Source organism: Bufo bufo, chromosome 4, assembly GCF_905171765.1.
Source record: "Bufo bufo chromosome 4, aBufBuf1.1, whole genome shotgun sequence".
Taxonomy (NCBI): domain Eukaryota; kingdom Metazoa; phylum Chordata; class Amphibia; order Anura; family Bufonidae; genus Bufo; species Bufo bufo.
In genome coordinates, this window is record NC_053392.1 from 233163087 (window position 1) to 233175431 (window position 12345).

At 44.3% G+C, this 12345-nt stretch overlaps 1 protein-coding gene across 1 annotated transcript; it reads left to right on the forward strand.

Annotated features, from left to right (window-relative positions):
* The first annotated feature begins 243 nt into the window (after window positions 1-243).
* GMNC (geminin coiled-coil domain containing) lies at window positions 244-5450 on the forward strand. The gene is made up of 5 exons (XM_040430010.1): window positions 244-309; window positions 1370-1544; window positions 1660-1742; window positions 3546-3662; window positions 4247-5450. Exons 1-5 carry the CDS (start codon window positions 244-246, stop codon window positions 4859-4861), a joined length of 1056 nt encoding a protein of 351 aa, XP_040285944.1. The 3' UTR covers window positions 4862-5450.
* Window positions 5451-12345: the final 6895 nt, after the last annotated feature.

The window sequence follows — 12345 nt, forward strand, 5'->3', positions numbered from 1 at the left end:
GACATGGTGGAAATATGTTTGTAAGGAGAGAATGGATGCAAATTGTTCTATTAACGAGACATTGAGCCTCTATAATGGGTTAACAGAATAAAATGTCCTCTTGGGTGAAATAAAAGAAGATATCCATATGTCATCTGCCTCTTCCCTCATTACCAGCACTGTCCACAGGCAGGTCAGGTTTCATCACACTTCTGCGGATCCTCCATAGCCCAGGCTCAGTGATCCATAAATTATACAGTAATAATGGGATATAATGAGGCACACTTCTACGCTTATTACAATTCCAGATATATCCAGCTTGTAAATCAAGTATTTCCCCAGAACATGGTTCCTGGATGGGTGTAGTAGTCCCAGCAGTCTATGTAGAATGCTGCAGTCCTATGTGTGTGTTTTGCCTTTACTGTATATTCTTTTATCGCATGTGGATTGTGCTGCCTGTTTTGAGCATTATAAGGTGATAATCCAGGTGTGAATTACATTTACAAATGAACATGTAAATCTACATCTCCCACCCCTCATGTATGCAGAATGGGCATATTGCTCAGGTCATGTAGGAACAAGGCTCATTAGGCAGCACAGTGATGGGTGGGCTCTGCATGTCATCTGCATGAGTGGGAGTGAATTGCTTTGATATGTGCATTAGGAGTTTGCTGAGGTCATCCATTTGACAGATTGACATCAAATCAGATTGGTGGCTTTAGAAAACCCCAGGGGCGTTCCTGGAGCCCTCTCAGATGAGGACTGCCTCTTTCTGCCCTACCTCACTCCCATTTAAAGCTCAGTGGGGCTTTAATGAAAAAGTGTCTGCAAATAGTCATTGAAGCAACAAGATGGTAAGTGACTTCTCCTCTCCTGGCTGTCCTGTTGGTTGGATTGTGAATTGCTTTCTCAGCACTTTGGGGAATCTCCTGAAGAAGTTGTGAAGCTGCTGCCTCCTGTGTGATCAGTAGTAGTAGTTGTTGTAGCAGGCTGTGATCTTCTGAGAGCTCTTATCTTGTGTTACTTACTGATGTGAGATCAGATTAGGACTTTGGATGTTCTTCTGTAGGACACTTGTTAGTAATTACTCTCTATTTGTAGTGCTCTAGATTATCTACACATGGGGGCAGTCTGTGCCTTGCTCCAGGGACAGTGTTGTAGATCTATACTGATACTGTAGGTACACTGGCATGTGGTGGTGGAAGTGAATTGTCAGCTGGTCTAAATCTTCATTCACACAACTGAGCCTTTATTTCCAGCAGGGTAGTATCTGCTCAATAGCTGCAGAGAATCTGGCTTTACCTCCCCTAAAGACTGTAGCCTTTGTTGCAGCACAAAAGTCTGATTCTGCCATATCTAACAGAGTTCTCCTCCTGTCTTCCTTCTACAGAACACCATTCTGGCTTGCCAAGACCAGTACTTTGCAGGGGGTCAGGGCTATGATTGCCCATACTTCTCCTCAACGTCAGCGGCCAGTGTTGATGTTACCAAGGATACTTGGGTTTCTCTCTGGGCTTCTGGTCTCCTGGACAACAGATCAAGCAACCAGGGTCCCCAATCCCACGGTAAGTCCACCCTTTCTAATGATGCATCTTATGTAGGTAAATTCACTTCAGTGTTCTACTCTGTTCTGCACCCGCAAATTGTAATGAAAGATTTGTATCTGCATTGGCATTTCAGGGCAGTCCTATCTTGGCTGCAACCTCCAAGAGGACTACCTGTGGGGGGATCAGCTGTCTAATCAGATGTTCACTAACAAACAGGTAAGCGTCGGTGTTCTCCTCCAGAACATGCTTTTATGGGGTTAATGCAGGGCCGTCTTTTCGAATGGGCACGCTGGGCAGTTGCCCGGGGGCCCCACTTGCCTGGGGGCCCGCCTGCCCAGTGAACCCACCAGCCAACTTCCCAACCGTCATTTAGCAGCGTTGCCGCCAGGGCCGTCTTTACCAAGGGGCAAAAGGGGCAGCTGCCCTGGGCCCAGTTGCTCCTGGGGGGGCCCAAGGCAGCTGCCTCTTGAGCCCTGCTAGCTACTGCCCCGGGTGTCAGGCTGTCGGCTACACAGGCATCATGATCGTACTGTGTTAATGATCTTAATTCTAGGACCTTAATGAGTTTTGATCTAGGACCTTAATGACATCATTACCATGTGACCAGTAACCTAGCAATTACTGGTCACATGGCTATGAAGTCATCACAGGTCCTATCAGGAGTGTTGCAGAAGTTAACTGTGGAGCTTTTCTGTGTAAAGATTACATCAGAAAAAGGTGACATGGGGTTGTTATTTTAATATACTGTAAACTACTGTATAGTGGGGTGCTGTGTACTGTGTGGGGGGCTGTATACTGTGTGGGGGCCTGTATACTGTGTGGTGGGCTGTATATTGTGTGGTGGGCTATATATTGTGTAATGGGCTGTATATTGTGTGGGGGGCTGTATACTGTGTGGGGGCCTGTATACTGTGTGGTGGGCTGTATATTGTGTGGTGGGCTATATATTGTGTAATGGGCTGTATATTGTGTGGTGGGCTGTATACTGTGTGTGGGGGGGGGGGTGGCCTGTATACTGTGTGGTGGGCTGTATAGTGTGGGGGGCCTGTATAGTGTGGGGGGCCTGTATAGTGTGGGGGGGGGGCTGTATAGTGGGGGGAGTGCTATACTGCTGTACTGTATAGTGTGGGGGGCTGTATACTGTGGGTGCGGTATAGTGTAGAGTGCTGTACTGTATAGTGTGGGGGGCTGTATCGTGTATAGTTTGGGGTGCTGTATACAGTGAGGTGCTGTATAGTGTGGGGGTCTATACTGCTCTACTATATACTGTGGGGTACTGTATAGTGTGGGGTGCTAAACTGCATACTGTGTGGTGCTGTATACTATAGGGTGCTATACTGCATACTGTGTGGTGCTGTATACTATAGGGTGCTATACTGCATACTGTGTGGTGCTGTATACTATAGGGTGCTATACTGCATACTGTGTGGTGCTGTATACTATAGGGTGCTATACTGCATACTGTGTGGTGCTGTATACTATAGGGTGCTATACTGCATACTGTGTGGTGCTGTATACTATAGGGTGCTATACTGCATACTGTGTGGTGCTGTATACTATAGGGTGCTATACTGCATACTGTGTGGTGCTGTATACTATAGGGTGCTATACTGCATACTGTGTGGTGCTGTATACTATAGGGTGCTATACTGCATACTGTGTGGTGCTGTATACTATAGGGTGCTATACTGCATACTGTGTGGTGCTGTATACTATAGGGTGCTATACTGCATACTGTGTGGTGCTGTATACTATAGGGTGTATACTATTCTAGTGCGTGATTGTGTAGACAGGGCCCCAGTGCACTGTATTGCCCGGGGGCCTATAATGCTCTTAAGATGGCACTGGGTTAATGGCAATGTATTCAGCAAGCTTCAGTGATCATTTGAAACTGAAAGGGTTCTCAGCGGGGGGTGGTGGTCAGCAGCTACATAGACATGCTTCTTCTGTCAATGCTTAGTTTTAGGATTTGTGGTGGAAAGGAACCTGCATTGTCTGATTGCCTGATATCTCCCACAGCTTCAGGACACTCTAGTCCAGAGGGAAGAGGAGCTGGCACGCTTACACGAGGAGAACAACAAACTAAAGCAGTACCTGAACTCCACCTTTGTAAAATGCCTGGAAGAAAAGACCAAGGTGTGTAATGAAGTCCTGTAGTTTCCTGCCTTGGTCCTTCTCAATCAATAGGAATAGATGTTTATCAGTAATGGTGCAAGTGATCAGCTAGATAAAGCGATGAAGACCGCGCTTAGGGTTTAGATAGGGATCTCCTGAGGTGAAGGGGACATGGCCACCTGCTATGGTAGAAGATCTCTCTAATATGCTGATTTAGACAACCATCAAGTGCAAACCCTTGTCCTGACACGCACTGTGATCTGCTACTAAGTGTTTCTCATTGTGTACGTGCAAATGGGACCTCTGCTGGACCTCCTGGGGTGCTTGGCTCTAGGTAGAAGCTCTCCAGCCGCGTACATGATGTATCATTGTAAGTGTGCTGGAATGTCAGGCTCCGTGCAAAATCGCTTCTATACAAACGAAGACAATACAGTTCATGGCTCTGCTGACTGAAAGTAATGCTGGAACTTGTAGCCCCACATCTCATCTGGAGGACTACAGGTCACGCGTTGTTACTGCATTTTGGAGCCTGCTGTAGGAAGTTACTAGGGTCTCAAACGTTTCATTGCTTTGTGTAATAGACTATTTTTCTTTTATTCTCACAGAAGTTGCTGTCCAGCAGTGGTCTTGGAGCTCCTCTAAAGAGAAAATGCAGAGCTAGCAGCCTTGCTTCTCCTGAGACCTCAGCTAAGAAGGTCAAAAGAAATCTTTTTAGCGACTTCACTGCCTCTCAGGAGCAATCCAACCCTTCTATAGAAAAATGGGTCCTGCAAACTCTTGGACTGAAGGATGTCAACACCATCGATGACTCTGTTACAGCTAACTACAGTGCCATATCTACGGAACTTCTCCATAGCCTGCCAGGAACAAACTATGAGAGTACACAGGGATCCCCATCTTCTGGATATAGTACTATCCACATGACCCCTGTACATAGCCAAGTTGGGAGTTCCTGCAGCAATGACTCTCCTCATATGGCAGACTATTCTCCTGCTTCCAGCTCTGCTTCCCTGGCAAAGAGTGAACCGGTTAGTCCCTTTGGTTCTCCAATCTACTACACTCCTGAGGTTTCTCCCAACAAAACAGAAGTTGCCTTCTCAACCTCCTTGAACCCGCATTGTAATGTGAAGACCCACAGCTTCTCTAATGGCCAGGCATTTGTTCGAAGGGACAGTGAAGGAGGTTGGAAGTTTACATGGGTGCCCAAACAGTCTGAATAAGCCACTGGGATATCTTGTCCTAGAAGTTTACAGAACATTTTTGCACTTGATTTCCTCATAAGAACGACCTTCTCAGGACTCAAGCATGATACAATCCTTGTAGTCAGCCTACAACCCCTTGGACTGGTTGACACTATAGGACTATGGGGGGGGGGGGGGGGGGGGTCTTTCTTCGTTTACATGTATATGTATATAGGTATAGATGATATTTTTTTCCATGAAAAAGATTTGCTCACAGTATTTATTTCTGTTGGATTCCAAGTGCAATTAATGATGCCAGTGCAGTTCTACTGACTTAGTTCTGGGTTTGCACCTTTTTGTTTTGCTGCCTGTATGTGATCACTGCCTTGTTTTTATGTTACTATTAATATGAATTAGAGCTATAAGATTGACTTGATAGCACTAGGCACTGACTTCCTGCTCCAGTTGTGCCAGTTTATAGCCCCCACTCACTGCCTGGCTGGTAGCAGAGATGTACATTAAGAGGGGTGGAAAGGTCTTTTGTTTTCATGAATTGTGATTGACAGGATGGGTTCCCCTTTAACAAAATTGACAATACTTGTGCCAAGGGTATTTATATACTGGTCATTGCATTAATAAGGACAATCACTGTCAAGTTTCATTGTGTTCATTTGTTTATGAATAAAACTTTAAAAAATTATTTTCCAGAGAGCTGGATTTCTGTGTCCTTTCTGCATAGTTTCTACATGCCTGAAGTGTGTGTGTGTGTTACTTAAATGAGTGTATTTGGGGAGGAAAAAGCTGCCATAGCATGACCCAAGGCCTCTTGCACAGGAACGTATTTTATTTTAGTTTCCGTTCCGTTTTTGCGGTTTCCGTTTGCGGTCCATATGCGGAACGGAACAGCTGGCCCCTAATAGACCAGTACTATCCTTGTCTGTAATGCGGACAATAATAGGACATACGTCGTGTGCAAGAGGCCTAACTGTGCACATATACAAATGGCAAAAAGGGCATGCTGGGATTTGTAGTTTCATTGTACAAATGGTGCAGCTGGACAAAGTTGCTTAATAGGTAAAACTAAAATCCACTATAGCCTTGACTTTACATCTTGGCTGTGTTATGTCATCCATTACTGTGAGAAGAATGAAATCTAACACTAAGCCCTGTGGTCACTGCAGAGAAGCCATAATTACACCTTATGGTTTTATTATGGTTCTCCAATTCTCATTTTACATAGTTATGTTACATTGTTCATGTAACATAGTAACATAGTACATAAGGCCGAAAAAAGACATTTGTCCATCCAGTTCGGCCTGTCATCCTACAAGTTGATCCAGAGGAAGGCAAAAAAAAACCCTGTGAGGTAGAAGCCAATTTTCCTCACTTTAGGGGAATAAAAATTCCTTCCCGACTCCAATCAGGCAATCAGAATAACTCCCTGGATCAACGACCCCTCTCTAGTAGCTATAGCCTGTAATATTATTACGCTCCAGAAATACATCCAGGCCCCTCTTGAATTCCTTTATTGTACTCACCATCACCACCTCCTCAGGCAGAGAGTTCCATAGTCTCACTGCTCTTACCGTAAAGAACCCTTTTCTATGTTTGTGTACAAACCTTCTTTCCTCCAAACGCAGAGGATGTCCCCTCGTCACAGTCACAGTCCTGGGGATAAATAGATGATGGGAGAGGTCTCTGTACTGCCCCCTGATATATTTATACATAGTAATTAGATCTCCCCTCAGTCGTCTTTTTTCTAACGTGAATAACCCTAATTTTGATAATCTTTCAGGGTACTGTAGTTGCCCCATTCCAGTTATTACTTTAGTTGCCCTCCTCTGGACCCTCTCCAGCTCTGCTATGTCTGCCTTGTTTACAGGAGCCCAGAACTGTACACAGTACTCCATGTGTGGTCTGACCAGTGATTTGTAAAGTAGTAGGAATATGTTCTCATCACGGGCATCTATGCCCCTTTTGATGCAACCCATTATCTTATTGGCCTTGGCAGCAGCTGCCTGACACTGTTTTTTGCAGCTTAGTTTGCTGTTTATTAAAATTCCTAGATCCTTTTCCATGTCAGTGTTACCGAGTGTTTTACCATTTAGTATGTACGGGTGACTTGCATTTTTCCTTCCCATGTGCATAACTTTACATTTATCAGTGTTAAACCTCATCTGCCACTTATCTGCCCAAGCCTCCAATCTATCCAGATCCCTCTGTAGTAGTATACTGTCATGTGTACCTGTGTTTTACTTTTTGATCTCAAAATTGGTAATTTTACCAACCAAAGGGGTAAAATAAGTTATATTATTAATTATATTCATATATTGATGCTATGCAGATTATTATTATAGAAATATTTGGATATCACCAATATAGCTGATTGCTTACCTAATATTGGGTGTACAGGATGCAGGGTCACAGTGTCCTCCTTAGGGCTTGTTCACATGACCGTGTGAAGCCTGTGACCGTGCTGCGGACCGCAAATTGTGGTCCACAATGCACGGGCACCGACCGCGGCCCAGCCGCATGGAGATCGCGGACTTATTCACTTGAATGGGTCCGCAATCCGTCCTGTTCCGCAACCACTTTGTAGTGCTTCCGTAGTGTTCCGTTCCGTACTTCCGTTCTGCATCTCTGGATTTGTGGACCCATTGAAGTGAATAGGTCTGCATCCGTGATGCGGATTGCACACGGAACGGTGCCCATGTATTGCGGATCCGCAAACGCGGGCCGTGTAGCATCCATGTTGCATCCGTGGTTTTCACTGACCCATAGACTATAATGGGCGTGAGGGATCCGGGAACACGGACAAAGATAGGACATGCATCCATGCTGAAAACACGGACCGTGCTAAAACACTGACGTGTGAATACACACATTCAAAATGAATGGGGACGTGTGCTGTCTGCGGAGAACACGTACAGCACACATACTTCACGTGTGAATGAGGCTTAACTTTGAACTTACTGCTATGATAGTCTACCTCCAGAGGTGTCCATTGTAAATCACAGACCATATATCAGTTAAGAGTTGTCAGTGCTTTAGAGCTTTCCCTCGCATCCTACAGACCATTTACATGCTGGTTATCTCCTATCTGTGCTGATCATCACCAGCCTTAGATGAAAACCGCTGTTATCCCATTGAGATTCCTTGATTGGAACTAGTTGTCTGGGACAAAACCTAAAGGACATGTTGGTTACTATAACCACAGCTTATATATTGCTCGTATTACAGTCTTTCTTTGTGCAAACTTTATCTAGATACAATAATCAGCCCTTTGCCTTTGGCATGGCACAGCCAATTTGTTTGGACAAGATACTTAGCTGATAGCAAAGAGTAAGCAATCAATGCTACCTGGCCTGTGTTCAGAGCACCAGCTTCCCTGGGGGCCCGGTGGATCTAAGTCCCAGCTGAATGGTTCCCTAAAAGTAGGCACCAGACACTTCCAACAGATGTTTTAACAGATTGGAAATGTGACCTAGGTCTGGTTACCTAATGCCTAAATGCAGCCAGAATCATTCTTTTTACCGCACTCAGGTCGTTATATTTATTGATGGAGCATATTCTATATGAACAGAGGACACCATCAAACTGTATAAATACCAATGCAATGCTGATATTAGGCAGTCATTTATTTGACACTTTGTTTCATGATTGTTACCTATTATTTAAATTAGTATTTTCAATTATGCACTAAACATACAAACATACAAATTGGATTACTACATAACAATATACTGAAATACAAAATCATATTGTAAGGCCTCCTGCACACGAACGTGTGCGCCCCGTGGCCGTGCGGGCCGCAATGCATGAACGCCGACTGTGGGGCACCCGCAGCGGTGAGCGGACCCATTCACTTTAATGGTTCCGCGATCCGCCCGTACCGCAAAAAGATAGGACATGCTCTATCTTTTTTTGGAACAAAAGTACGGGACAAAACCCCACGGAGGCACTCTGTAGTACTTCGTAGGGTTCCGATCCGTGCTTCCGTTCCGCACCATTCCGCATCTCCTGATTTGCGGACCCATTGAAGTAAATGGGTCCGCATCCGTGATGCAGAATGCCCACGGAATGGCGCCCGTGTATGGCGGATCTGCAAATGCGGTCTGCAATACTGCAACGGCAGCACACGTCCGTGTGCAGAAGGCCTAAGTGTGTGTGTGATAATGTGCCCTAGGGTACGGCCACACATTAAGGCTTCTTGATGCAGTTTTGTCATATCTGTCCTTTAACTTTCTCTCCTTTTATCAGCCACTTCTGATTTTGGCTTCAAAGGCCTCTTGCCCACGAATGTAAGGGCTCCATGCCGCGGGCCGCTTCCGGCGGTTCTGCAATGCACGGGTCACCAGCCGTGTGCATTCCGCATCATAACCTATAGTAACATAAAACTTCTGATACTTTAAGGAAAAATATCACAGTAGTTATATTATGGGTTTTAGGCCTCATGCACACGACAGTATTTTTTCACGGTCCGCAAAACGGGGTTCCGTTGTTCCGTGATCCGTGTCCGTTTTTTTTCCCGTGTGTCTTCCTTGATTTTTGGAGGATCACCAGACAAGAAAAGTGAAAAAAAAATCTAAGTCAAGTTTGCCTTGAAAATGATAGGAAAAAAACGGACACGGATCACGGACGCAGATGACAATCTTGTGTGCCTCCATGTTTTTTCACGGACCCATTGACTTGAATGGGTCCGCGAACCGTTGTCCGTCCAAAAAATAGGACAGGTCATATTTTTTTGACGGACTGGAAACACGGATCACGGACGCGGATGACAAACGGTGCAATGGGACAAAGTCAATGGGTCCGCAGAAAATCACGGAAAACGGAACAACGGACACGGATGCTTCCACTGATCTCTAGAGTCAAGTAGCTTTAACTCCTGTTGACCTCTCTCAAGCCAGTAGTCTAATATTACAGTCTGTTTTGTACAGTTGTCATCTTCGGCTCCCCTAAGTAAGGCTGGAAGAAACCACCAGGAGCCAAAACTGCTATGTGGTCTAATGAATGCTTTAGTTTCTTCATCTTAGCTAACGGTAGGGGTCTTAGACCCAGAGGCAGCCATCAGTGAAAACTTCAGATATTTCTGTGTTAATATAAGACATTGAGAACATTTTATTCCAAATCTCTAATTTTATATATGTTTTTCCCATTAGAAAATTCTGAATGTATGTATGTAAATATGGATGTTATATAATCTGCAAATACAAATGTATTATATATTCATAATCAGTATATGCTCATTACACGCTTCAAGACCAATAGAGGAGTCTATGGTATAATATATAGGGAAAACACCAGAAAGCCAGAAAAAGGGCACAAACACAAAGCACCGTTTGTAACACGTCCTGCAATATTCCACTATAGGCTTCATCATCTTTCCTGCATCATTTTTGGGCAAAAAAAAGAAAATAGGAATGGAAAAGGCCATGTAAAACTCAGCATGCTTCCAAAAAGTGCTATATGAAAACTCACTATATATGTTTAGCACAGCGTGAAAGAATCTACAATGAATACTTATGACGTAAGAAATATGACAACTACAATACATAGGACGAGGATAGTAAAAAATCAGGTAAACTTACAACATTACTATTGCCTTCAGTGCAATACAATTATTTTTATTAAGATGCATCATTGTTGATATGATAATTTGGCTTTAGAAACAGACCCCTCAGGGTTGTGTTTTCACCAGACCAATTGACTCAAGATGAGCCTGATTTATATGCAAATGAGGCCGTCCTGTTGCTTACTGAGCCACAGACAGATTTCTTTGAAATCTACAGTGCATATGTTGCTGCATGTTTTCTGCCTTCCAAGTATTATTTGTGTCCCCACAGTAACCAGAATCATTGGAAAACTCATGTAGAAAATGGATCAGGTTAATGGCAGCATAATAAAAATGAATGAAAGAGCGGTTTAGCAATTTTTCAGATCATTTGTCCAATCTTTTGTCATTTGATCACTGCATAAACTACATGCTGCAGTTTATCGTCCCTTAAAAGGGTTTCTGCAGTTTGTTTAAACTGATGATCTATCCTCTGGATAGATCATCAGCATCTGATCGGCGGGGTCCGACACTCGGGACCCCCGCCGATCAGCTGTTTGAGAAGGCAGCGGCCTTCTCACTGTTTACCGCAGGCCCAGTGACGTCACGACTAGTATCAATGGCCTGGGCGGGGCTAAGCTCTGTTCACGTGAATGGAGCTTAGCCGCTCCCAGGCCAGTTGATACTAATCGTGACGTCACTGGGCCTGCGGTAAACAGTGAGAAGGCCGCGGCGCTACCTTCTCAAACAGCTGATCGGCGGGGGTCCCGGGGGTCGGACCCCCGCCGATCAGATGCTGATGATCTATCCAGAGGATAACCCCTTTAAATTTACATTTGGGCTTCAATTCGGATACATTGAATCAGGTCTGAAACACCCTCCAAACTACAGTAAGCAGTGTGTAGCGTACAGGACTCCGATTCTGACTATATCATTTTATGTAATCTTTTAACTTAGTCACATTCTGATGCAGTGCTCCAGCAAACTGGCCATAAGATGCATGCAGATGTCTCTTCCTGGAACCCTCTCCATTATGTGCAGGAGCTCCAGGGGAGTGCTTTCAATGCATTTTACAGACGACTTGCAAGGTATGAAAATATGAAGATACAATTTACCTAATCAGAATCCGAGTCCTTTACACTACACACCACTTACTGTAGTGTGGGGGTTATTTTGGAGTGGACAATGCCCTTTAATAGGACCTGACAATGAAGCTGCTCCTTCATATTATTTTTGATACATGAAACAAAAGAAAACATAAAGGTTGAAAGTTAGTGTTAATGAGGTCTAAGTGCACATCCATAGCTTTAGAGTTAGGACCAGTTCATTTCAGGTAAAGGGCCATGCATGGGCTGTCTTTAAGCACTATAAAAAAATCCAAGTTGCCAATCTGTAGAAAAAAAAGACATGGATCACACATCCACATGCCATGCATAATGCACCGATCTATCTCCATTGAGGCCCTTAGCATACATTTTGATCAAAATACATAGGCCCAGTCACTATGTTAAGGTGGCCCCTTATGAGTGGGTCCCTACTCTAATATGAGGCAGCACCACATGGTGACCACCTCAACCACAGCATCACAACAATAGCCACCATGCTGCACCGCACCATGTGAACAGATTCCAAAAGCTCACCTCTCCATGTGGACTTAGAAACCTAACCTGAGTATCAGCTTATTAACCCTTATGCAGTCTCCTCCTAATTAAAAACGTTGAATGAGAGGAGTGCTGATGCCATGAAAATAATGAGGGGATAGACTGCAAATATATTAGCTTGTAGAAAAAAAAAAAGACATGGATCGCTTATCCACATGCCATGCATTGATCTATCGCTTCTCACTATAATTTATTGTCCATTCTCCATTGTGACACTTACCGTAGTGTATGTTTTGATCAATATGCATAGGCCCACTCACCACGTCAAACTGGCCCCTTATAAGTGGATCCCTACTCGAATTTGTGGC